This window comes from Eschrichtius robustus, chromosome 15 (assembly GCF_028021215.1).
Source record: "Eschrichtius robustus isolate mEscRob2 chromosome 15, mEscRob2.pri, whole genome shotgun sequence".
Taxonomy (NCBI): Eukaryota; Metazoa; Chordata; class Mammalia; order Artiodactyla; family Eschrichtiidae; genus Eschrichtius; species Eschrichtius robustus.
The window spans coordinates 24,256,172-24,282,956 of record NC_090838.1 but is presented as its reverse complement, the minus strand read 5'-3'; the positions used below and the strand labels follow the sequence as shown (position 1 = coordinate 24,282,956).

At 48.7% G+C, this 26,785-nt stretch overlaps 1 protein-coding gene across 1 annotated transcript; it reads right to left on the bottom strand.

Moving 5' to 3' along the window:
* Positions 1–285: 285 nt before the first annotated feature.
* Positions 286–26,355, bottom strand: LBH (LBH regulator of WNT signaling pathway). Its single transcript, XM_068563941.1, has 3 exons — positions 26,111–26,355; positions 23,414–23,516; positions 286–2,942 (listed from the first exon to the last, which is right to left on the bottom strand). Exons 1-3 carry the CDS (start codon positions 26,134–26,136, stop codon positions 2,754–2,756), a joined length of 318 nt encoding a protein of 105 aa, XP_068420042.1. The 5' UTR covers positions 26,137–26,355; the 3' UTR covers positions 286–2,753.
* Between the last annotated feature and the right edge of the window lie 430 nt (positions 26,356–26,785).

Below are 26,785 nucleotides of genomic sequence, written 5' to 3'. Positions count from 1 at the left end.
AATGCAACTCTGTGGGGGTAGGATCCAGGTATTTGTATTTTTTTAAAGCTCTCTTGGTGACTCTGACGCACATCCAGAGTTAGAACCGCTAGCATAGAAGAAAAAAGCTGCTTTCATTCAACCAGCTGATAAAAACCATGGATGGGCTCACCCAAGAAGGGCCAGAAGGTGAGATATGTAAGGACCCTCACATGGGGCTCCACTGAACTCAGCCTCCTGCAAGAGTAGCTCCTGTGCTTTGTCTGTTCCAATGGAGCAGCAAGAAAGAAAGAAACCAGACCAGAGTGGAAAGCATTTTCAAACTTTATTTACAACTGTCACAGTGACAAAAAGTAGTTTGGAAAAAAAAATGCTAGTTTCTCCCTGAGCCTCAAAAAAGAACAGATAGAAGTTACAGGAGGTTCATCTTACAACAGGCATTTTTACTGAAATACTAGGGGGTTTTTTGTTTTGTTCTGTTTTGTTTCAATAGCATCAGTTAGAAATACACACAAGTTACTTAAAAAAAAAAAAAAAAAAAAAAGAGGAGGCCAGACAGGAGCTCAGCCACTTGTCCAAGAGCAGCTGGGTCGCCCCAAGAGGCTCGCCGCTGAGGGTCCTGACTTAAGCTGTCAGCCCCTGGCCAGCTCAGACTCCACGTGACCGTACAAAGGGGTCTAGCGACCGGCAAAACTAATAAACCACCCCCATAAACACATATACACAAAGTAGATTTGTTATGCAGTTTACAAGCACGTTCCCATCAGACGGCAAGACCAGGACAGATGATACAGGGGAGCAGATGAGAGGGGGACACAGAAACATGGGATTTTCAAAGGCAAGACCCCATCCACACAGGGAGGCACGGGATGAGAGCTGCAGCTGCGGGGGTGTGAGGGTAACTGGGAAAGGCTCCCTGCAGCCAAAACAGAAGGAGAGGGAGAGCGAGAGCGAGAAGCCCCCTCGCAGGGCAGGCTGCAGGCCTCTCCCACTTGCTCGAGGTGCTGGAGGAAGTTATTGCCATCGGTGTGTACAACACAAGCAGACAACACGGAGGTTGGGGTCAGAGGGGTGAGGGGGTGAGCGTTGGCTTCCCAGGACCAAGTCCTGCTGATGTGACAACAGCACACGCTGGTCCTCCTGCACCAGCGTTCTCCAGAGCCACACTAACCTTGAGGTATTAAGTACAACTCTACATGCATGTCCCAACTGGGATCAAGCTGGACTGACTGCAGCCCTGAGGAGACGTGGTGGGTGCCTCCGCTGGCGGAGTTCAGCCCCAGGGAGGGTCTTGAGCTCACCTCTTGGCTGCACAGTCCTGCTCTGAGATAGAGATGGTCTGAAGGGCTTGTCCTGCAATCTTTGCAGCTCCAGATGGTTCTTAACTATGACGAGAAGCTCTAAGTCCAAGCTAGCCTTCTCTTGCAACTTGCCCTTGCAGGGGTCAGGTGGGAGGTGAGGAGGAATGACGCTCCCTCACCGCACCGTCCTCCCCCCTGCATCCAGGAACACCGTGGAAGAAGCCCAAGATCTCATGACACCCTTTAGTTTCAAATTCAATCCCCAGGCTGCCGCATGAGAGCCCGTCACTGCCATCCTATAACTCCCAGGCCCTGCCAGCTCTCAGGACCTGCGTTAAAAGCTCACTTCCCCAACCAGAAACAGAAAAAGCCTCCTCCGTGTGCCACTCAGCTCCCACCGGAAAAAGAGGCCAAAATCCCACGTGGGAATGGGTGCTGTGCCCGGCCAGGCTGGCTGGAATCTGCGGCAGGGCTGGCAGCCACCCGGCCTGACCGCTGTGCCAGGGCTGGGAGGGTGGAGATGAGGAGGAGGAAGGGCCAGCCTGGGGGAGCCCACCACTCCGTGCCTCTGCCCAAAGGGAGAGCAAGTCTGGGGGGAGCAGGTGGGGATGGACCTTGGTGTCCAAGCATCTACATCGGCCCTCCAACAAGGGTGGGAAGGGCTCTCGCTACTCCCAGAAGGGTTGGGGGGCAAAAAGGATAAATCAGGGGAGCGCTCAACATTGCGGCCTCTTTAAAAACCTCCAGATTACAGGGGCATGCGCACCTGCTAGGGCCTGAGGGGAGGGTCTGGAGAAGGAAACGGGAGGCGTTCCTGGCATCGGCATCACCTCCAGCTGGCTTTGCAGGTAGCCAGCCTCCACTGCTCTCCTCTGCCTGCCTCCCCATTACAGACCAACACACCCGAAACAAAAACAAAGGCTGGCAGTGGGCAAAACTAGAGAGAGATGAAGACTTTGTTGTCTGATGTCCCAGCAGCCAGAGCGAATGCTTGCTGGGTAGGTACTTCCTGGCTGCACTTCTCTGCTCAATGTTTTCTTTAAAATGTGCCTTTTCTCTTTCATCTCCTGTTTGTTTTCTTGCCTCAGACGTTCCTTGCTAGCTTTGCACATCCTCCCATCCCACCCCACCCCCAGAGCCCACTGGAATCCCACGGCTGCCCCCAGCCTGCTTGAGTTCAGATAAAGATCTCCAAGACGCCCACCTCCCCGCACCCCCCAACCCCTGCTCTAAGCAGCTTCCTTTCTCAAAGGTCTGGCGTGTTGTCGCAGAGGGCTCCGCTGCCTGACATCTCAAAAAAGGAAAAGAAAAGAAAAGAAAACCAACTCAGTGATTTGCAGGTGCAAAACGGAAGCCATCATCTGACTTTTTCAGAACTATTGTGGCTCATGCTCTCCTTCCATGGTAGCGGGAAAGAACACAGTTCGGGTACAGATGCTGTCTGGTGTGACCCTGTGGGAGCCGGCGTGGACCCTACTGTTCCTTGTCTTCGTTCGGTGTCTCTTCACAGTTGTCCTGCTCATCCTCCTGGACCAAGAACTCCTCTGGGGGCCACCGGAGCTCCCCGCTCTCTACCTCCCCCTCTGTGGGCTCCACCACGATGGAGGGCAGACGGTCCTTCAGTTTGCAGCAGCGGTCGAAGTCTGACGGGTCAGGGAAGATCTGAAATAGAAGCGGAGAACCCCATCATGTACACGTGCAGGACCGAGCCCCCGCTATACACCAGAGACCATGCTACGCCCTTGGGATACTGGGGAGCAGCAGGTGGGATACTGCAGAGCATCAGGCAGGAGCCAGGGAACAAACTCTGGGGCAACAAAGGAAACCCAGACTAATCCTGAAGCTGAAAGTTTTCATGGCAGTGCCACCAAATTTGTGTTTGTACTTTTCGGTTTTGTTTTCAGATAAAAGAACTCAAAATCATGTCCACAGTAAGTCACATCTCCATTTGCAGCAAGCATTTTACTCTAGAAGTACAATGCATACAACAGGTGCCATAACATTAAATTCCTCCCAGGATAATTATTGGCACCTACCAGGTACTTTACATATATAATTTGGACCCAACACAGTCAGGCAGAAACATACGTGCTGCTCACGCCACCTGAAAGAATCCCAGGAGATTCCTGGAGAAGGAGGTTGCCCAAACCATTCAGCCTGGAAACGAGCAGTGGTAGAATGGGATCAAACCCAGGTCTGTTTGACTCCCAAGTCCGTGGCCAATACCACGTGCCCCTCAAGGAGAAGGGTTCTGATCTCGCTGTAGCTGTAAAGTCAAAGTCAAATCAGGGTTGAAGGCATGGCCCCAGACACAGGCACGTGGGAACATAATCCCAGGCTATTTTTTCACCTGTAAACAACACCTGGCTCCTTGACGGCTCTACATCTGAAAGAGTCTACTTCTCTTTCCAGAGTCCTGTCAACGAGGTTCCTTTTTCTGATGCCTACTGTGTGTCCTGACCAGAGCTGGGAGAAACCCCAAACCAGGCTATAAAATCCAGGCTCTGCGGATTCCCTTTGCGCACACTGCCCTGTGACTACACCTGACCCAATTCTTTGCCCAGCAGCTTAAGTGCTTAATCCGATGGGCTGCTGGCCTCTTGCCACACACAGCCCTCGGGGACACGCCAGAGAGACGGAGAGAGGAGACTGTCTGGGACGCTGGGGCTCACAGAATCACACGGCACCTGCAAGGCCATCTCCTCCAACCTCTCCATTTGATAGATAAGGAAACTGAGGCCCAGAGGGGTCAGGAGAATTGCTCAGGGTCACACAGCTTGTTAATGGCAAAAGAAAGGAAAGTAGACCCTGGAGGGGGTGGAGACACACATTTGAAGAGGTCCCGGGGGTTCCCCGTGCCTGGCTCTGTTCCTTGGAGGTAGTAGAAGTGCTCTCCTAGAAACTCAGGCCTTCCCAACTTCTGGGGTGTTACGAGGGTACCCAATCTTACTGCACCTAGCCCCACGCTGTGCTGTCCCCATCAAGTCCCTGACCATGTCAGGGGCCACATGGGGCTTCCGGGAATCAGGGGCCTCAACACAACCTCCCCAATCCCTGCAGACGAGTGATTATTAACCATTTACCCAATAAAGCCCTATTGCTGGGGGATTAAGTCTTAAGCCAGCTGCACAACCAGGCATCATTAAAGACTTAACGAGGCTTATAAACAGTATCGTAATGGCGGCCAGGAGGAAAACAAGGCAGGGAGGGGCTAGGCTAGTGGGGTGAAGGGAGGCACGGGGAAAGATGACGCCCCCTGCGGGCTTTCTCTTCCTGATGCAGCCAGCCCTGCAGGTCTGCCTCTGGCCTGGGCTCTGCGCACAGACCCACATGCCGAGCAGGGAGAAGGTCAAGTGGCTTACTTGGGCCCCTCCTCACTTCTCTTCTGGGGAGCCGGAGCCCCCTGCTGTGGGTGAGGACACAGGTGCCCTTCCGAGCACAACCTTTGGGCATGAGTGAGGGGAACCCCACGGGTGGAAAGTATGCTACAGTTTACAAAGCTTTTTCAGATGTCACCTCCGGTAGGCCTCACCTCCCCCCCCCTCCCCCGCTGCCCAGGAGCAGAGAGACCCTGGGGCTCTGAGGGTCACAAGGAAGAGCCAGGATTCAAACCTCGATCTCCTGTCTTCAGCACCTGTGCCTTTTGAAGGATGAATGGACGCCACTGGGTCAACATGCCCACTTCACAGAAAACTGACCAGGGAGGGTGGGCAAGACCCTAGGCTTTAATGGCCCATTTGGCAGTTCAGGCCCCAGGATGACCATCTGGGCAGCTAGGTCCAGAAGATGAGCTGCCCAGTCCAAACAGTTGTTCTAAATCTTCAAGGATAGAGCTGCGAAATAGCAAGAGGGGGATGGACACCTGGCCCAAGACAGCCCTGGGCCCCTGCCTCTACCCTCTGGCCTCAAGCCCAGGGCTGGGCCTACGCTGTGACTCCCTGGCTGAGAGAGGTGGCGCCGGCTCCTAACTATGACCGCCCACGCTGAGGAAGAGCCAGAGAGACAGGCAGCGGCAAGGCCAGCAGAAGGAGGAAGAGGACAACAAGGGTGGAGGGCATATGATTTTGTTCTAAGCTGGGAATGCGTCTTCAACTAAAAGTAGGGGGAAGAGTGTTCAAATAAGGATGCTGCTGATGACGGAAGATATGCCAGGCACATTCGCTGAGCAGGATCTCAGTCTCCACAATAATCCTCTGAAGTATGCAGTGGTGTGATCACTATTTATAGATGAGGAAACTGAAGCGCAGAGAGGGCAAGTGACTTACTCAAGGCCACAGAGCTAGGAAGCGGCTGAACGGGGACCCAAACTCAGACCCACAGGACTTCGAATGAGGCGCTCATTTGACAACACATAGCGTCAAGCCACATCAACCTTGACATCACTTGTACAACCCTAACCAAGACCTCTCAAACGCCCGGGCCTCAGTTTCTCTTTTTAAGAAGTGAAGTGGCCTTCTGGTCTCACTAGGTGGGTGCAAATCCTGGGCAAATACAGAGATGATAAAATGCTTTGAAGACGTACGCTAAAGTCAAATTGGAATGTCCTCTTTGGAGCAGTTTCAACAGGGCTGCGAGAGCAGTCTCCAACAGCAGTTTCAAACTCCAAGCAAGAGGCAGCAATACTAACACAGTGATTAAAATAACTCCAAACAATGCCTTTCATACCGGGAGCCACACAATTAAGTCTTGTAAGTCCTTGGGGGAAGTCTGAGCATTGAACTTCTGATACTGCTTACTTGCCAGAGAACTTTGCTCCCTGAATTGCTCAAAGCAGGCGCCATGGAAAAAGAAACTTTGTTTCCTTTTACAAAGCCTGTTAAGTACATTTAAAAAAATCACTATAATAATCTAACCCTCCCATCAGAGATTATATTGTATTATCAAATACCAATTTATGCCTCTGAAAGTTGTAGCTCTCTCCAAAGACAAACAAAACGCACCCAGAACCAAACAGCTTCTCATTTCCTCACATCCAGACAGAAAGCCTTGCAAAGCAAAGCTGAGTATTTTGCCAGTACAATCTTATCTCTGACAGCTGCCTAAGAGGCTGACCCCAAGGAGGTCAAGATTTTTCCACTAAGTCATGCTTTTTAATCATCTAGGCAGCAGAAAAAAAATGAGAGGTTGCAACGGCAATTTGACGGGGTGGGGAAGGCAGTGGAAAAAAGGACTCAAGTCAGACTTGCCAAGCACATGACAGGTAGAGTTGGGGCAGCAGGCCAGCCCGGCATGCTGTTTGCCTGCAGGAACTGGCCAGGAATAAAGCACTGCCCCTGTTCCAAAAAGAAACTGCTTCTGGTTAAACCTCTTACCCCAAAGCGCCCCTTCTGCTTGGACTGGAGAAGGGGGAAAAAATCCTTTTCGTTTCTCTCTGAAGCAAAAGGCTCCTCTCTAAGGTGTCCAGAAAGGAAGATGGGGAGGCTCTGAGAGGCATTTCCCACCCTCACCCTCCAGGGCAGGACAGATCACGAAGCATCCCTCCCAGCTGTGATTCTCTCAGCCCTGCCCCTTCCTCTGTCCACCAACACTGGACTCCACGACCAGCTGTTACACTCGGCTGCCAGGGCTGATGGCTTGGATGAAACTAATAGACACCAAGTTCCCTCCTTTGCAAATGACATCTTGGAGATCACATGCACCAAGAACATCCCGGGTCCCGCATGTCCCACTGTGGGGAACAGCAGGCATTCAAACTTGGTCATGGTCAATTTTATAGGGGACACTTCTTCAAAGGCATCCTTTGCCAGGTGGCCTCCAATCCCAACAGGATCTGACATTTTGGGAACTCAAATGAGTTCACTCAAAAGGTCAAAGGAGGGGCTTCCCTGGTGGCACAGTGGTTTTAAGAATACACCTGCCAATGCAGGGGACACGGGTTTGAGCCCTGGTCCGGGAAGATCCCACAAGCTGCGGAGCAACTAAGCCCGTGTGCCACAACTACTGAGCCTGTGCTCTAGAGCTCGCGAGCCACAACTACTGAGCCCATGTGCCACAACTACTGAAGTCCGCGTGCCTAGAGTCTAGGCTCCGCAACAAGAGAAGCCACAGCAATGAGAAGCCCACGTATTGCAACAAAGAGTAGCCCCCGCTCACCGCAACTGAAGAAAGCCCACATGCAGCAAGGAAGACCCAACGCAGCCAAAACTAAATAAACAAAATAAATTTTAAAAAAAAAGGTCAAAGGAGCTTTAGGACCTTCTAAGAAGAAACGGTCTGTGAGATGTAGTTTGGATGCCAATATACCGGAATTTCTGCCTGTAGATCAGAGCTGTCCAACAGAACTTTCCGCAGTAATGGAAATATTTTCTATCTGCACTGTCCAATGGTAAACACCAGCCACATGTGTCTCTTAAGCACTTGAGGCTAAAATTTTTAATTCCCTTTCATTTTTATTAATATAAATTTATATGAAATATGTAAAGTTAATATAAATTGAAATAGCTACACAAATAAATAGATAAATATGAGGACAGTGAAAGCAGGACTGTCCAGGAAAGCTCAGGATGTTTGGCTAATAGACCGACATGAGAGGCCTCAGAGCAGAGAAGTCTGGGGTTGAAGGTGAGCTCCTGGAGATGAGGAATTAGTCAGCAGGCTTTTGTTGAAAGTATAAAAGTCGCCGGTCAGTCGGCTCCCGTTTCACCCACGGAGGGGAACTGAAAGGTAATACCAGGGCTCCAAAGGCCCGAAATTTGGGGGCCTAGCTATCGACTGTCTGCCTCTAAGCCAGGTGACCTAAACCTGACTGCCTCTGGGGTGGGAGAGGAGAGAGATGCCTGGCACCTAGGATGGAAAATGTGAGCGACTCTGGTTGGAGCAGCCCTCCCCTGTGTGCATGCATCCCTCAGCCATCAACCCTGACAAACAACCCGAGCTGGCCACAAAGAAGGTGGAGGGCTCGGCAAAGAGCTGAGATATGCTAATAGGGAAAGCGGACACCAGCAGGTAGAGGAGATGAAAGGTGGTTAACTAGATACAAAGGGCTAATTACCAGTTCTGCAAGCTGAGACCCAGGGAGCTTGGCCATCCTGCTCCTCTTTGCTGGGGTGGAACAGAGGAAAGAGGCATGTTGGGGTGGGGGGGAGAGGGCAGGTGGGACAGAGGGCCTGCGATGAATAACCAGGTGGCTCTCCAAGGCCCCAAGAGGGATCTGCCTCAGCATCCAAAACCACACAGTGTGTCTCTCCCCTCTCTGGTTCCAGAGGAGGGGGTAGAAATCAACCTCAAACCTGTGATGGAAAATCACCACTCCCGCAGGTAGACCAGGAGTCTGAAAGATCTGGCTTTTCCCTTGTCCCCATGCCTTATTATCTCTATGACTGGGGTCAATCGTTTTAACTTCTCCGAGCCTCAGCTGCCTCCTGAGTAAAATGAGGAAGGAATTTCCACTCTACAGTATTGTTGAAAGGATTACATGATGCTTCAGGTTGAGTGCCAGCACGGAACCCAACAGGCTCAAAGACGGGGACGCCCATCGCCCTCCTTTCCTCATTTATAAATTGGGATTACTACTAATTCCCATCTGATAGGGCTTTGGAGAGAATTAAATACAGGTATGTCTGAACATGTTCTATAAACTTTAAATTCCTAATGATGGTTCTTATTAGGTAAAGCGGGGGTCCCCAGGGAGCATTTACAATAAGGCACTGGAACGTCTGTAGCTGTGGCTTGGGACAGGAGGAAATCAGCAGCACTCCTGGGCTTGTGCTCACAAAGTCTAGGCCAGGTTCTTTGGACAAATGGTTCATCACTTCCCCTACAGTACCTCTCTTTTCCCAGGGCATGGGTTAGGCCAGCTGGAATGGAAGCCACTGCCTTGTCCAGATCCTGGCCTTTCAGTGGAAGCCCCTGCAGCGTAAGTCTCCCCATTACGCATCCCCCCTCCTTCCCCCAGCCTACTCTAGGGGCCTGCCGCCTGGGTTTCTTATTTTTCCTGGAGAATAACAATGGATTGGCCTTGTGTGTTTATTCGTTCCTAGGAAGGGCTGGTTTATAACAATGGGCAGATCTCTACCAGCATCCTGCTCTGCCAAAGGCCGAGTGAATGAGGGGCAGCTAATTCAAAAGAAAAGTACACCCTGCTTTTTGTCCCCTAACAATACGTGAAGGCAAGAAATACGTTCTTTGAAATCCTTGCCTCCTGCTATTTTATCATCATCATTATTATTTGCATTTTATTGACTTTTCAAAGTGAAATGTGGCGGCAAGAACAGAAAGAATTATAGCAAAGGGGCAGAGTGGCTACTGCCTGGACTCAGGGGATGGGGAAGAACATTCTCCCATCTCCACTCGGATGCTAATGACCTCATTCTCCATCCCTGAGACTCACGTCACTCAAATCTCCCCTGGACTGGGGTTACAGACTATCCACCTCACCCTCTCCTACACTTCTCTGATGTCTCTAATCCTACAGGAGACTTGAGCAGAGATTTGGGGCTTTATAACAACTGTTATCTCCTTCCTTTGGATTAAAGATGCTTAAGCCTCCAGCCTTGAAACTTAAAAGAAAAGGAAATCCTCTGGATAAACACCATCTTTCATAAACATCTCTCCAACACACACCCATCCTGCAAGTTAGGAGTTCCAAATTCCAATTAATTAGCACTAATTGCTGCAGATAATTCGGGCCCAGCGAGCTGATGGGGCTTTTGTAATGTTACAGAACATCTCTCAAAGTTCTCCAGGGTGGTAAGAAAACACTGCAGCTATCTGGCAAAGGATGATTTCAAACACCCCCATCCAAATATCCCCCCTGACTATCTCATAATTGCCCTTTGAAAAGAAGACATGCTTCCCAGTCATCTCTGGGCCTTGGGGGATGGCGTCTCTCTCTCTCTCTCTTGCTGGTGTCACCCAGGTGTCCCACAGCCACACACCCTCTCTCAGAAAGCCCAGACTGACAGGGCTGCCATTTCCAACCATTCCCTCATTCTTTGTTTTGGAGACAAAAATCTTGAACATTTAGCCTGGTCCCATAGCCTCCCATTCTCTTCTTGTCTGGGGTTCCCCTACTACATGGCTTCCAAAACCATCGCTGGATGGAAACCACTCTCAAGTCTCTGAGGACTTGCTTACAGCCCAGTCCCAGGGCCCTGCTTGGCCTTCAGTCACCACGACCTCTGCAGCACACTACCAGGCCAGCCTTCTTCAAGATCTACGCTCTCTCCTGATTCTCATGACCCTACTCAGGTTCACCTGACCTGTCTAACCCCACCTTCCCTGTGCCCTCCCTGGACTTGGTGTCACCCTAGGCTTTTCTCTGGACTCAGGCAGCTTCCTGGCTTCCACTCTCCATCTTAGGCTGAGGAGTCCCCAATCCACGGCTTCACTGCCCTTCCCACTATCTGTGAAAGTCTCCACTTGGATGACATCCATCACCTCCAACTCACCTTTTCCCAAAGTGAGGTCATCAGCTAGTTTGTATCTTTCTTTAAGTTAAAAACTTTTCTTCCCCTCTCCAACAGGAAGCCTTGCTTGATAGTAGGTCCAGTAAAAGAGGCCTGGAGATTATAGTTGATCGCAACTGCAGTATTGATGTGAAAACATTGAAGCAAACAGGGCTATGTTCCTAGAGGTCCGCTAATCTCATGGAGGCCATCTACACCATCTGCGCTAACAGGGAGGTGATGCCCAGCTGGCGTCTGATCAGACACATTCTGTTCAGTCTAGAGCAGTGGTTCTCAAAGCTTAATTCCTGAGCTCCTTTCAGGGACAGAGTGTCCATGGAGTTAAAATATTTTCTTAGTAATACTAAGATGTTATTTGCCGTTTTTCCTGTGTTGATACTTGCACTAATGGTATAAAAAGCAACGGTGGGTGAATTTGCTGGCACCTGAGCAAGAAATAATGATGGCGGCAGCAGCAAACTGTGCTGGTCGTCATTGTATTCTTCACCACCTCCCACTCGCAATTAAAAAAAAAAAACTTCATGTCCTTGATGAAGCAGTAAAGATTAATTTTTATTAAATATTGACTGTTAAGTACATGTTGTTTTAATATACTCTGTGATGAAATGCAAAGTCGGCATACAACACTTCTGGTGCACATCAGAGCACAATGGTTGTCTCGCAGAAAAGCATTTATGGGATTGAGTTGCGAGCTGAACTAGCCGCTTTTTCCATGGGACACCATTTTTAGTTGAAAGAATGACTGACCAATAACCATGGTTATTCAGACTTGGGTATTTGGCAGACCTGAGCCTGATATTTCAAAGAAAATGAGCCTGATATTTCAAAGAAAATGACTGATGGTATTTGTTACCAATGATAAAAACTGAGGTCTCAAGCAAAAATTAGAATTTTGGAAAACTTGTATCAGCCACCATAATCTTGACAGTTTCCTATCAGTTGAAGAATTTCTGATGAGACCAGTGGAGATATTAACTAATGTGACTTTTTTGATATTATGTAACAAAATGTGTTAACTTTGGAAGATCTGCATAACTCAGCAAACCCATATTTTCCAAATGATCAGTACAGCATGTTATGAAACCAAGCATGGGTAAAAGATTCGTTCAAAGTGCAAGATAGGCTAATGAATTTTAATGTAAGAGTACAGAAAGTTCATTGATAAGGTTTCAGATTCCACATTACCACTAACCTTTAAGAAACTACCACTTACTGAGTTTTGCCAAAATACCAAAGAAAAATATATGAAAAGGCTACTAAAATATTTCTCCCTTTTCTAAGTACATATCTGCATAGGCCAGATTTTCTTCATGTACTTCAACCAACACCAATCACAACAGATAGGAAGCAGAAGCAGATGTGAGACTCTAGCTGTCTTCTATTAAGTCAGATATCAAACAGATTTGCAAAAATGTGAAACCTTTCTTTGTGCTGAACTTTTTTGTGTGTTTTGGAAAATATATTTATTTTTATTAAAAATCATTACTTATATTAACATGTAATGGTTTTATTGTCATTTTAAAGGAATTAATAAATAATAAAAATTTTAAACTGTTTTAATATCAAAAGATATAATCCACATAAACAAATATCTCTAGGGGTCCTAAATAATTTTTTAAAAAGTAAAAGGGACTGAGATTTAAAAATTTGAGAGCCAATGGCCTGGAGAAAAAATACCTTCACAAAGATGACTCCATAAGTCAAGGTTGCAGGATAATATGTTTTAAAACTGGAAAAGATTTGAGGGGAGCATAAGAGGTACCTTCAAATATTTAAAAGGGTGACATGAAGTCTAAGAGAGAGCAGATTTTTTTTTAACTCCAGGGGGCCTATCTAAGATCAGAATGGAGGATTTCACCGCATTATACAACTTCTAACAAAAATGATAGAATCAACTCTCTCCCTTACAGATGGGGAAGGCAAGGCCCAAAGAGATGCTGGGAGTCGCCTGAAATGACATAGACAGTAGCAAAGCCAAGATTAGAAACCAGTTATCCAGATTCATATTCCATAATCCCGCTGCGCTGAAAGGTTCTGAGCTCCGTATCACTGGCAGTGTCCAAAGAACACGTAAGTGACCCAATGCCACGCTACTGTAGAGTGCATTCCCACATCTGATAGAGACTGGCCCAGTCTCAAAGGTACCCTCCCACTCTGAGATGCTACGGTATCTCAGTTTCGATCCCAAGGAAAATATATATATCCACAATCTCCAAACTTGGAGACTGAAAGAATCTTGAAAGAATTTTGAAAGAATTGAAAGAATTTTGAAAGAATTGAAAGAATTTTGAAAAATTGTCTCCTTTCACACCTTTTAAAACCAACACCTAAAACTTCTGCTATATTATAAATATTACCATTTTAAAATAAACTTTTATGCCACTCTTTTAAATAAGTACTCAATGGCTTATAAACACCATAGCAATTTGATATCTACCATCACCTATTTTAAAAACTCATAAACAAGCTCGGAAGTCAAATCTTATTCCTTTCTCTACTTGAAAATGTATCTCCATTCTACTGCTCCATAGAATTTTATCTTAATGTATTTTCATGTTTGAAAGTTTTTAGTCATTAGCTTTTTTCATACTTCTCTGCAATAAAAAGATGTGTTTGTGGGGCTTCTCTGGTGGTGCAGTGGTTGAGAATCTGCCTACCAATGCAGGGGACACGGGTTCGAGCCCTGGTCTGGGAAGATCCCACATGCCGCGGAGCGACTGGACCCGTGAGCCACAATTGCTGAGCCTGCGCGTCTGGAGCCTGTGCCCCGCAACGAGAGAGGCCGCGACAGTGAGAGGCCCGCGCACCGCGATGAAGAGTGGCCCCCGCTTGCCGCAACTGGAGAAAGCCCTCGCACAGAAACGAAGACCCAACACAGCCATAGATAAATAAATAAATAAATAATCAAATAATTAAAAAAAAAAAAAATGTATTTGTAAATTGGCTTTTAATGTTTTTATGTCCCATGACCCTAAGGCTTGTTAGTTAAAAAAATAAAATTCTTGATTCGCTTATTGCAGCTATTAGTATATAAGTAATCAATAAACATACCACAAATAATTATTAAACACAAAGGTAATTTTTCACTGGTTTTTTTATAGATAGGTGGGATTTATGAAGCTTCTTAGACAGTAACATTTTTAAATGGTCCATCTGTTCGATTCTCCTAAGGTTTCTATACCCTGGGAAGGCACCTTAAAAGATTCACGTAGGTGAGAAGCAGGTCCTCTTACAAAGGGGGTGGAGGGCAATTTGATAGGAAAGGTAGGAAAAGAAAACTGGTGAAGCCTGTCTTCAGGAAACGCAATTTTAGAAAAGCAACAGAAGGAAGCCAAAGACGTGGAAATTGATTTCTCCAAAATGCTCTCTGCTGTCGTATCCCTTCAAAGTTTCTGTGAACCTCAGGGGCAGCTGTCCTCTGGTTTTAACACGTTGTTAAAACATGAAGGGGTGTATACATAGAACCTGCTTAAGAAGTAATTTGGCATTAAAACCTCCAATATTAGGGTGCCAAGGAAAACAGCCAAGAACGTTTCTGATATGGCTTTAACTGCTATATCCAAGGGGGCAAATGACCAAAGAAATACAGAAGTCATAATTTAGTATTAGCTTATCTTTAAGAATGCTTCCGTCCAAGAGGACAGATTCAACTCTCGAAGAAAAAAAATTCCTTCATGGTAACAACAGTGACGCCAGTCACAGGAAGTCAGGCACCACCATGGTTACGCTTTCCCATCCACATACACACTATGGCTCAATTATATTTTTTCTTTACTCACTTGTTGAAAACATTAAAAAAAAAAAATTCTATAACTACATAAATGGAAAAGTAGTATTACTTGTCATAGGTAATAACCATAAAATACACTAACATTTTCAAAGTTTGTCTGTGCAACACCTAAATTAACTTTGTAAACCACCAGGCATATGTGGACTCTACTGGAACATTGGCCTAGGCTGTTTACCTGTTGCAAAGAACTTGGAGCCTTGCAGTGGTATTGGGTGGAAGGCCCTTGAACACTGGCCCAAGACTTCCATTATGTTCAGATCTACTTCTAAGAGCCCAGTTTATCCTTGATTCCAGGGAAGCAATATTTCTAAACCATAACCATTCCATGAGCCAGACCTGGAAACCCAGGAAAACCAAGATGGTTCAGGGGACTAAACGTGCCTCTGTTCAACCTTCGTGGGTATCCAAGCCAAGGCAACTACCCTGGTCTTCCTCAAGGTCACACGGTGCTCCAACGTCATTAACAGAATAAAGGAGATAAGTAGGGGAATTGCCAACTCATATACATTTGTAATCCACAGAGCATGTCAACATACCCACTATGGGACAAGAATGTCGCTGGCTAATTTGCAATGCCAGCTAAATGGCGCCTAAACATCATTTAACTGTTATCATCTCTGCTCAAAATAAGCAATTAACAAACTAGGGGAAGATGTACAACATCTCCCAAACACTTTAAAGTAACCAAACACCTTTCTGACTCTCTCCACAAAGCTCCTCCATCATCCCATTGGTATAGATTTTACAACCCTGAGATTCTATTTGCTAGAGCTTTCCATGCTGGGAGCTTATACTATGATAAACTCTTTTATTTGTCTTCTGTTATTAAGGTAATATATAATCAAAAGGCTTAATGATGTTGAATCTCTTTGATTCAGTAATTCTACTTCCAGGAATTTATTCTGAGGAAACAAATCACACCTGTGCAGAGATTTGTGTAAAATGATATTCAAAGCAGCGTTCTCTGTAAGAACAAAATATGCCACAACCTAAACATTCAGCAATAAGTGGTACATAACAAAATGAAATGCCATTTTACAAAGAAAACCAAATGACAGGAACATAGTCACAGTATTATATGAAGTGAAAAAAGATTCACTCTGGCACATACAGTTTTACCTCAATTTTATTTTTTTAATAAAAATGCATATAAAATACTGGAAGTAAACATACCAAAATATTTCAGTGATAGGAATATGGGCATTTAAAATTTCCTTTGTACTTCTCTATATTTTCCTAAATTTCTAAAAGGAATTAATATCACCTTTATAATTATAACACACACACACACACACGCACACACACTCTCTTACACCTTTTGACTCAGAAATTCTATTCCTAAGACTCTACTCTAAGGAAATAGTATAAACTGTGGACAAAGATTTATATATATAATTATATATAAATTATCACCTTATTTATAAGAGAAAAATATATACAATTTAAAAATAATTCAACAATTGGAGAATGGTGAAAAAATCACGTTGTAACTTTATAACATTGTGCAATTATTAAAATGCTGGCTTTGAAACATTTTTAAGATAAATTGTGGGCTTCCCTGGTGGTGCAGTGGTTAAGAATCCGTCTGCCAATGCAGGGGACACGGGTTCGAGCTCTGGTCCAGGAATATCCCACATGCCGCAGAACAACTAAGCCCGTGCGCCACAACTACTGAGACCGCGCCCTACAGCCCGCAAACCAGAACTACTGAGCCCGTGTGCTACAACTACTGAAGCCCGCGCGCCTAGAGCCTGTGCTCCGCAGCAAGAGAAGCCACCGCAATGAGAAGCCCGCGCACCGCAACGAAAAGCAGCCCTCGCTTGCTGCAACTAGAGAAAGCCCGTGCACAGCAACGAAGACCCAACTCAGCCAAAAATAAAAATAAATAGAATAAATTAATTTATAAAAAAAAGATAAGTTGTGATGATATGATGCTGATGACTTACATACCATTAAGTAAAAAAGCAGAACACAACCTTATGTGATCTTGGCCATATAAAAATATAAGTTCAGTGGAAAAGATGCTAAAATGTTAACAGTTGCGATTTATGCATGGTGAGATTATGGTGACTGGAAAAAAAAGTTTAAAGAAGAAAATAAAAATTCCATAATGGGCCTATGTTACTTTAAAAATTTGAAAAGTAAGCATGAGAATAATAAAATACATACTTTGCCAGTGAAAATATGAAATTACTCAAAAAAGGGGAAGGAAAAGAAAATATTCCTGTAATTACAGCACTCTGATCTAAAACAACTGCTATTAACATTCTGCTGTCTGCCCTTTTGGTCGTGTGTGTGTGCGCACGTGTGTGTGAGTTCATGTAAGTGCATGCGAGTGTGGGTGTGTGTGTGTGTGTGTGTGTGTGTGTGTGTGCCTCTGTAGGCATCTCAGGCTCTGTCCCATGGGGATCAGTGGCTGAGCCTGGGGCTGCCCACACACCTCGGGCTAATGCTCACCTGCTGATAAATTAGAACTGACACATAGGGCTGTGTCTGGAGAAAATGGTTAGGAATTTGGGAAAACCAAGGATGCTCTCAAATCCAGGGTGGACATGTGTTTCAAGCTCTACAAAGTAAAGACAGGAGATGAATTCAAGGTATACTAATTAATTCTGCCTGGGAACCACCTTCAGGTTCAAGTTAGGAGAAAGTCAGACCTAGAGACCAACCCCCCCTGAACTGAGGTTTGTGACTTCCCTCCTTGCTCAGGGCAGTTCTCCTTTGGATGAGAGATCTGGAACCTTCCTTCCCATTGGCTCCAGTACAATTACTGGCCGAGTTGCAAGTAGTCGATGTCGCTTCAGCTAAATGCTTGGGTGCCTCTTCTATACAGTTTACCTAAAAGGGGCTTCTGACAGTGTAAGGCAATTAATATTAGCAGTGAGGGGACTGAGGGACCTCCCAAACTTCCCTTGAGGTCAAAACAGGCTGGAGAAACTTTTGGCAAATATTAATTTTTTTCTAAGATAGGTCTGTGCAACGAGGGGCCCTCCCCCAGTCAAGGAGTGGGGAGCAGACACAGGAGTTGATTGACTGATCAAGAACCCTCCTGAGCTGGGCTCCGGGATGAGGGAAGGGCAGGTGGCGAGGCGAGAGACAGCCAAGGGGGGAGCAGGGTCTATGAGACTGCAAAGGAATGAAGCCCTGGCAACTCCGGGCCCCCTGTGAATGAGGGCCTGTCTTCATCCTCCGAGGATTATTTCAGGACTCGGGCCTGAGAGATCATTTCAGGACATTCACTAGACACCCAGGAATAGCTCTTGGCTCCAGTCACAAGATACGCCACCCAAACTCATCCATTTCCCTAATGGTACAATCCTCCTCTCTATCCAACCTGGGAGACGGGGTCACCATAGAGAAAATGCTGACTCTATAAAAACCCATGCCGTGGGATAGCCAAGGTGGAGGGATAATTCTCAGTTCAGGAAAGGGAGAGAGGAAGGGTCCAATCAATCATACAGCATCCATTAAGCAACTATTTGCAGGACACTGTGCCCGGCATTGTGGGAACAAAGAGCCGTCTAAGACACAGACCCTGGGTCTGGAGAGGGATGAACACACCACCGCTTGAGAGGCCTCAGGCCTAACACAGGCCCTTTGAGAGAAGGCCGGGTTGTATGGCTCCAGTGTGTGTCACGTTGGCTAGGGAAGTGAAGCAAGCTTGTTCTCTCCCTGGCAGTGCTACAGACTCACTGCTGTGACCACAGTGTGTGTGTTGGGGAGGAACCCCATGGGAACAATTCCAGCCCTCTGCAGGCCCTCACCCAGGGGCATTCCAAAACACTGAACACCATGTTTGTGTCAAGGCCTTGGGCACTGAAGGGAGGTGCTGGATCCCTCATACAAAGTAGACGTGACCTGAAACTGACGTGACCTGGGCACTGACTCAAAAAGAGGCAGCACGTTCAGACACAGGCCCAACGCCACCCAAAGAAATGAACTCCTTGTGCTTCTGAACCTTGTGGCCCTAACTGCCTGTTTGCCTCATGTTCTTATGAATTGTACCCAAGCAGGGAGCAGGGTGGACAGGGTAGGGATAGGAAAAAGAAAACTCCCTGGGATTCCAGGAGCATGTCGTGTCCATGGGGGGACATCTCCTGCCAAGTGCTTTGGAATTTTAGCTTTATGTCTCTTCAGGGACAACTGAGGCTTTTTAAGTCTGATGTGAAAGATGTTTTCCTGGTGACCATGGGACTTCTGTGCGCCTGCCCAGCTGGGCCTCCAAAACTCTTGAGAACATGTGGGGTACCACAGCTGGGAGTAACCAACAAGACAAGGGCACCAGGAGAAGGAGACAAAGGGAGGTGATGACTTATGCCTGGAGTGGCCTTGTGAGCGGGGGTTAGAGGGAGGCGGAACAGAGACACGTGCAAGAACCCCAGCCCATCGCTGATTTCAACACCTGCATTTACACGGGTGGGAGCAAGGAGAGCCAGCCTCGGGGGTCTCATAAAGAAAGGCTCAGCGGAGAGGTGAGTGAAGAGAAAGTGTTTCTGAACTGCTACCTGACTTTAGAGGTTCAACTGAGACTGTTCTTTGAGAGAGGAGTTGCTGCTTCTGATAAAGAGCGAGGAGGGAGAGATAAAGGAGTCGTCTATTGTTGGGCCTTGGAGATGGAAGAAGCAGAGAGTTCCTGTCTGGGGAGGAGCTATTCTCAGCCAGCACAGTGCATTAGACCTGTCCTAATGCAGAGCTAAAAGCGAGGCTCAGACTGCAGGAAGCAAACGTCAGGGCTGTGGCAGGAGAAGGTCACCCACCACTGTCCCTCCTCCCTATCCTATAAAACGCCAGGATATCCCTCCCTCCTGTCTTGGGAAAAACAGGGGAAGATGCAGGGAAGCTCTTAGGGAAGGCCCAGAACACGGGGCACTGCGGTACATGTAGAATTAGCACCTCTGGCTTCCAGCGCATCCTCCCTGGCTCCCCTCATCTGACTGGCGCGTGGACGTCAAATGGTAGGAGTATGAGACCAAGAACAGCAAGAGGAATACAAAAGGTGACCAGGGAGGGACATGTATGCTGATCAGAGAGGAATTTAAAGGGCCTTGGGAAGGATAAAAGTTGTAAGATCTTGGTCCAGTTGCTTTAAACGGGACAGTCTTAAGTGAAAACTGAAGAGCCATATCTCTGTCTAGAACTTAGCAAGGGGGATAGAACTGCAAAAGCCTCAGCAAACTGTGCTGGGGGAAGCTAGGCAGCAAGGCCAGAATGCACAGCCCTTGGGTGGTGGCAGCATCAGTGTCCACAGGCAAATGCCCAGGTCCCTCCTCCAGGCCAACTCAGGCCCAGCACGGAAGGAGACCCAGTCAGAGAGGCATTCCGAAATGCCACATTCTTAGGGTCCCTGGACCTGGGATGGGGGAGCCCGCAAGGCAGCCACTGATCTGCTCCCCTGAATCAGGGAAAGGAAGAAGGCATTAGGCGCAGACGTTCCCGTCCCAGGGGCCGGAGAACAGGAGGCTGACAGATGCAGTGTGGGGAGGGAGCTGCAGCCAGCAGGGGCAGAAATGTCCTCATGGAGACCCTCCCACTCAGCCCTGTGAGCTGGCCGCCACTCCCATCCCGCCCAACATGTCCTCGACTTTCTAGTAACCATTTACTCACCCACCCCGCGGGGTGTCATAATTCATGCCAAGTGAGAGAGCGGCCGTGCACTGCACATACTGAATTGATTCTCCAAGTAAATGTTAAAGACAAAACAAGGCACCGGCTCTGTGGATTTTTATACTTGCTAACTCCCTAAGCACAAGAGACGGGCTTACCCGAATCTTTCAGGAGATAAAAAGACATCTGTCTGAGCCTGAGGAGGCCCTTTAAAAATTCTAAGGCAGAAGTGAAGGTGGGCAGCTTCAGAACCAAGAGACTCAATTTAACTGAAAGCACCACCATCCACTTAGCACCTGCTCTGTGAAGGCCCAGAGCCAGCAGGCACCTTGGGTTGGGGAGGGCTGCAGGAGGGGTGATGGCTGATGGGCACAAAGAGGGAATAAGTCATCCCCTGCCCTCGGACACATGGGCAGGGAGAAGGTCAGGCAGGACCACGGCAGCATCATTTAAGCACAAATGCCACAGGTGCTGGAGAAGAAGGAGGTCACATCTGGGGCAGAGAAATCAGGAAAGCTTCCTTCTGGGTAGGTCTGGAAGGTGGGGGAACAACTGACAAATTCCACCGTGCCTATTTATTTTATGGCCTTGTTTCAAGGTCAAACCACAAGTCTGAGATTCTATTTCAACTGCCAAGTTGGGATTGATGTCTCCTTCCCACTTTTAGTTCCTTGGAAAAGCAGGTCACAGTAAAAGCCATGTACTATTATTACCCTCAGGAGGAATGCCAAGAACAGAGTTCAAAGATCTCCTGCCCCCAGAGCCAAGCCTAGCCTGAGCATGTACAATGGACAGGCTCCAGCCAAGTGCAGCCCCAGCCAATCCCCAGAGCTCTGGTGGGAATGTGTTTAATTGGATGGCACTGGCTTTGAGTGGGCCCAGAAAATACCGGTCTCATGACAATTGGCAGACCAGTTGGCTGCACAGCCCTGCGCCTGGCTGAAACAGGGGCAAACCAAGGGGTATCTGAAGGTGCAACAAAATTAGAGATGGAAGTGTCCTCTCAAAGCCTCTTTCAAGGCCCGGCCCCAGTCTGACCTCCTTCTCCCAAGCCTTTAGATTGCCACGCATCCCTGGATTGACTGTAGCTTTCGTATTGCTCCACCAGATGGCCTGTGTTCCAGTTATGTACATACTAGTTTCCCACGTGAGCCCTGGACCCTTCCTACAATGCCCAGCATAGCACGTTACATATAGCAAGTGTCCAATAAATACTGCTTGCTTGACGATAACCACCTTTCCCCTTTCTCTTCACCAGGCAACCAGAAGACCTTTCTGAAATCTTGTGACAGAGTGCTTTGAAGTTCCAGGTAAGATATTTTGGAACTGTGCAGTAGTCCCCACTCAGGTAGCAGGGCAGATTTCCTGAGAGGCTGTGAAAACTGGGCCCTAAGTCTAGCACCACAAAGGAAGATTTGAGGGCCCTTTTCTTAGGCAGCATCGAGTTATCTTAGGAACCCAGAGGCGATTTTATTTTCCTCCTGCCATGGCAACCCCAATTCAGCTGTCCTCACCCAGCACTGCAGCCCCTTCCTGGGTCATCACCTGCTCTTACCCTCAGATCCAGCAGAATGACCTGAAGGTCAAGAAAACTGCCCTGTAGGACCTGGCCCTTTATCCTGGAACACGTTCAAAAGGAGAATATCAAAAAGCACACATAGACATACTGATGACTGTGTCTGGAAAGGTTTTGTGATGGAAATCTAAAACCCAGAACTGAAAAAACAAAAAAGCAAAACAAAACAAAAAACACCTCACCTGTAACCACAAAGAGATTCAATCTGATTCAGTGGCTTGGAAACTGGTATCCAAAAACACCCCGGCTGGTAGGTGAGGAAACTTCTACCCTCCCACAGGCTGTGGGGCTTTCAATTGTCTCTCTCAGGCCCACTCTGAGGGTGGAAGGTACAAAACCAACCAGGAAAGGGTATTTCCCCCCCCTCCCTCTGAATCCCCTCAGGCTACCTGAATACTTATTTCCAGCCAGCAAAAGGGGCTTGGCCATTCTGACACACAACAAAGGGGCCTTCTCTAACCTCCCAAGTGTGTCTGAGATGACTCTTGCTGTCACCTGCCAAATTACCTTACCCAACCTCAGCTTTCATCTCAGCTCTCTTTGATCACCCCCCCTCCATCACACCCACCCAGCTTTCTATTTTCTCTTCCTTCACAAAACAAATGCCCCTGGAATGGTTCTAAGGCAGAGCAAGTCTAGATTCTAGCCAAGAGCCAACCCCAAGGCACAGACACATGATACATCAGAAAAGCAAGGTTTTGGAGTTCGAGACCCAAGTCATCCACTCAGTCTGACCCTGTTTCCTCATCTGTGAAACAGAACAATAATTCCCATCTCAGTGCCCACAGTCAAGAGTGAATGAGTAACATTTGTAAAGTGCATGGCCCATAGCCACATTCAGTTAATGTCTGCTGAATGAGCCCATCACACTTCATTCACCTTCCCCGGCCAGCCATCCTACACAATTTCCCTAGCTCCGAGATCTTCCCTTAAGAACAGACTCTTTCCTCCTCTGAAGGTAATAACATAGGCACTCTTCTTGGAAATCTGAAAACAGTTCACTGCCTCGGCGCTATCTGGAGGTCTCTGCAGCGGGCTGTGGGCAGTGGAAAGCGAATGGCAGGCCAGAAAGAGCACTGGGCTGAGAATCTGAAGGTGTTACTTAGACCACTTTTTTGGTCCTTATATATTCTGGATCCACCACACAGCATAACCTCTATGCTGGATCCTGGCAATAACATCCCTGAGAGAGCTACCCTTCTGGGAAAGGTCTCTTCAACTCTAAGTAGTTTGAACATTAACCCTGTTGGAATCAGTTGGTCAACCATCAACCAGAGGAAGAAAGCAGCATTTGACACAGCAATGCCTCCACCAGACTACCCTTCCCCATAAGCTGCCCCTCACAGCAATGTTGCTACTGCCCAAGGCTTGGGTGGGGAGGGAAGTTCTGATCTGAACTGACTGCACATTATCACTTCCCCCTTTGCCACCATGAAGGGGAGAGTCCACAGCAGCCAGGATGACTAATTAATAACATCAGCTCATGCTTTCTGAACGCTTACTGCCTCTCAGGTACTGTGAATGCCTTATCCATGTCATCTCATCATGTTGAGTCTTCACCACAATTCTGTGAAGTAAGGACTATTGTTGCCCCATTTTACAGATGAAGAAACCGAGGCTTACTGGCATTAGGGGACTTTCTCAAGGGCGCATAGCTCTTACAAATAGCACTGGGACACAGAACCAAGTCTGCCTCCAGCCCCAGCAAAAGACACTAGGCTCTAAGGAACCAGAAGGAAGCCAGTACTGAACTTACCTGATAGGAAAGGCCATCCTTTCGGGGGTTGAGGCCAATTTCCTCCATGGATGGGGTGTTCATCATCACCTCAGTCATCTCGGCTGATCTCAGATAGTCAGGGCTGCCAAGAAACCCAGAGCAAAAGTCAACAAACACACGCACTTTCACATGCCTACTCTCGGTGCCTTCTGCTGTTAAATTAGAGGACTGCCTGGAAGCAGGATGAGAGGTGTTCAAAACAGAACTCGCTGAAAAACGAGCTCATGCACCGAGGAAGCACCTTACAAGCCTAGAGCATCAGGGCTCTCAACCTCCACCAACAAAGCCCATTGTCTGAAAACCGCTCTGGCAAACCTCCTCTTCCCTCCTCTCCTGTACTAGTCCCTACTGGCACAGAGCGACTCTGGATTTTCTTTTAAGTGACAGAACTAGAAAAAAAAAAAAAAAACCAGTAAGTAGCTGAGGACGTCTATCTATATTAAAACCAATTCAACCTGTCTCTAGGGGAACTGAATATTATTATTATATAATGATAACAGGTCAACCTCGGAGAAACCAAGTTCAATAATGCTGCCTTCCTAAATTTCTCTCTGTCTCTCTGGTGTTCCTTTTTGCAAAATGTCCCACTTAAAGCCCCAAGGGGTCAGCTTTCTGAAAGCTTCACATCTGCCATCCAACCTCCTTCTCTAGCCCCAGCCACAGCAGCTGCAAGCTCACAGCTTGAAAAACATCCCCTGGATTAAAAGCCTTAAGGATGCCCGGACTCTGACTGCAAAGGAAATTTCCAGAGGGGCCAAGCTGGCCCACCAATGGCTGACATGTGAAAGTGCTTTGTACTCTGTAAGCAGGATACAAATGTTCCATTATCCTCACACAAGCCATGGGCACGTACAGGGTCCCGAATGTGTAATGCCAAATAGCACATACCAAAGTCAGTGTACTCCCTACACAACAGCCAATATCTTCACCATCATGCCTTTACACGTGGTTAAAAAAAAAAAAAAATGTAGGGTAGGCCTTTGAAAGACAGTATCTAAGGAAACAGGGGTACCAAACTCTTCTTCATTTTACAGCTACTACATAGAGTAGAAATGGCACAGGATTTGGAAACAGAAGCAATAGGTTCTGGTCCAAGCTATGCCACTCAAGTGCTGTGTGATCTTGAACAGGTCATATAACCTCTCTCAGCTGCAGGTGCACTGTTAGTCTGTTACCATGATGCTAATAATGCATATCTCACAGTTTTGGTAAAGGACTAATCTCTGGGGGGGGAAAGCATTGCAAACTATGAAATGCTAATCAACTGTAAAGTAATACCAAACCTTAATCTCTCAGGCGACAATAACCCTGATGAGTCTTAACACCCATCTTGGCAAGTTTTGAGTGGCCAGGGGCACACAGCCTCCAGTGGCCTTCCAAGTCTCACCCATATGGTACCCGGAGGTGGGAGGGAAGGAGCGCTCAGAGGAGAGAGGTACGCAAGCCTCCGGGGTGAGGAAATTTTTACTTTGTTTTGAGAGTTCAGTCTCCTTTCTAAACAGAGACAGGCTGGGTTGGGGGAGGGGAGACTAAAAGAAGATGCTAGGCTTCCGGGCAAGTTTAAGGTCAGGAGCCAGAACTCCAAACTCAGTTTCCCCCTGGGTTATGGAGAGGCTACTGCCCACCCCCAAAGTAATGGGCCAGAAGAGCGCCCACCGGGCTCTCGCCAGGCTCTTAGCCTGGTGTCCGGGCGTTCGCTCCTCGCTCCCGGCTGTGGCGCGGGGCCGAAAAGTTGAAGCAAGAAGCATGAACTTTCCGGTTTCTGAGCTGAGCAGGACTGCGCGAAGCTGGAGCCTGCGAGGCCGGGCTCTCCGCGCCCGCACCTGGGAGCGAGCCCCAGGCCGCCAGCGCTCGCCCCCCGACAGCTCTTCCTCTTCCCCAGCGCAGGAAGGAAGCAGCAGCCGGTGCGCAAGTCCCAGCGGCCGGGGGCCTCGCTCTTCAACGAGGCGGGCGCCCGGGGCGCATCCCTCCCAGTCCCGATCCCCGGTCGGGTGCAAACCTCCGCCTCCCCCCACCCGGCCCGGGCTCCTTCCCGGCGGGCCCGGTGAGGGCGGCTCCTCCCCAACCCGGGCCCCCATAAAGGCGCGTCGGGTTGAGGGGCTATGGAGAGAAAAGGGATCGAGAGGGTGCAGCGAGGGACTGTGCTGCTGCCTGTGGCTTCAGTCGGGTTACGTGTGGGGAGAGCGTTTTCCCTCACCCCTCGGAGCTCTGCAAACGCCGCCGCTGCACCAGCTCAGCCCCGCTGCCGCCGGCCTCGACGCCAAGACTTGCATGCAAACAAAAAGGAAAAGGGGAGGGGCCCGGGGAGAGCAGGAGCCCCCTACGCCAGGCAGGGCGCGCGCCTCCTGCAGCCCTCCGCAAAGGGGCTTTTATTAGCCGGGTTCAGCCGTGACCCCTGGTTCTCCCCCGACCCCACTACGGCCGTACACACACCCTCCCAGCCGTCACTTAAGTGAGGGCTTCGAGTTCACTTCCTTTGTCTGGATGCTCTCAGCGCCACCTCCCCACCCCCACCTTTGCAACCTTGACGTTGACTCCTGCACTGGCTTGGGCGGCGGGTTAGTGCCCGGCGCCCGCGCCGCCCGCTGCCCTCGCACCGAGCAGGCACGAGCAGGCGCCCGGACCCCGCAGCCACGGGCACGAGACGGATGCCCGCCGAGGGCGCAGGATACTCACCAGTGAATGGGGAAATATACAGACATGAAGTCCTAGGGGAGCCTGACCCACGCCCTTGTGATTTAAACACGGTCACTGCGTCTCGGGTAAGGATGTCACGGGCGCAGACAGGCGCGGCAGGCTGCCGAGTGTGGGCACTGGGCGTTCGCCGGTCCGCCTCCCGGAGACAGCCCCACTGCCAGCAGCGTCGGCAAAGCAGTCGGAGCTCTCGGTTCTCCACCGAGCTCGCGGCCCCACAAAGAGCCCAGGAAGCCGTATTTATAGGGGCGGGGGCGGGGCTCGGCTCCGGGAGGCCCCGCCCCCCCCTCGCCCACTCCTGGAATAACGTCACCAAAATCATGAATGGCTTCGGCGCTCGCAGCTCCCGCTGGCGGCGGCTCGGGGGCGCGCTCGGCTCTGCTCCCCGAGGGCAGTGGTTTGCGGCAGCTTCTAGCCCGGCCCCCACCCCACGACTCACACACGCAAACACGCGCGTGGCCATGCGCGCGCGCACACACACGCACGCAAGGGGACCGGAGTTCAATGTCAACGCTACTTCAGACCTACAATCCCGCGGGCGTTGGCGCCCCGCGCCTCTCTCCCTGCACACACCTCCGGGGCCGCGGTGGGGGGACTTGGGGGCAGAGGACCGTGGTGTGAGGAGGGCGCCGGGACCCGCTCCGGACGTGACCGCTT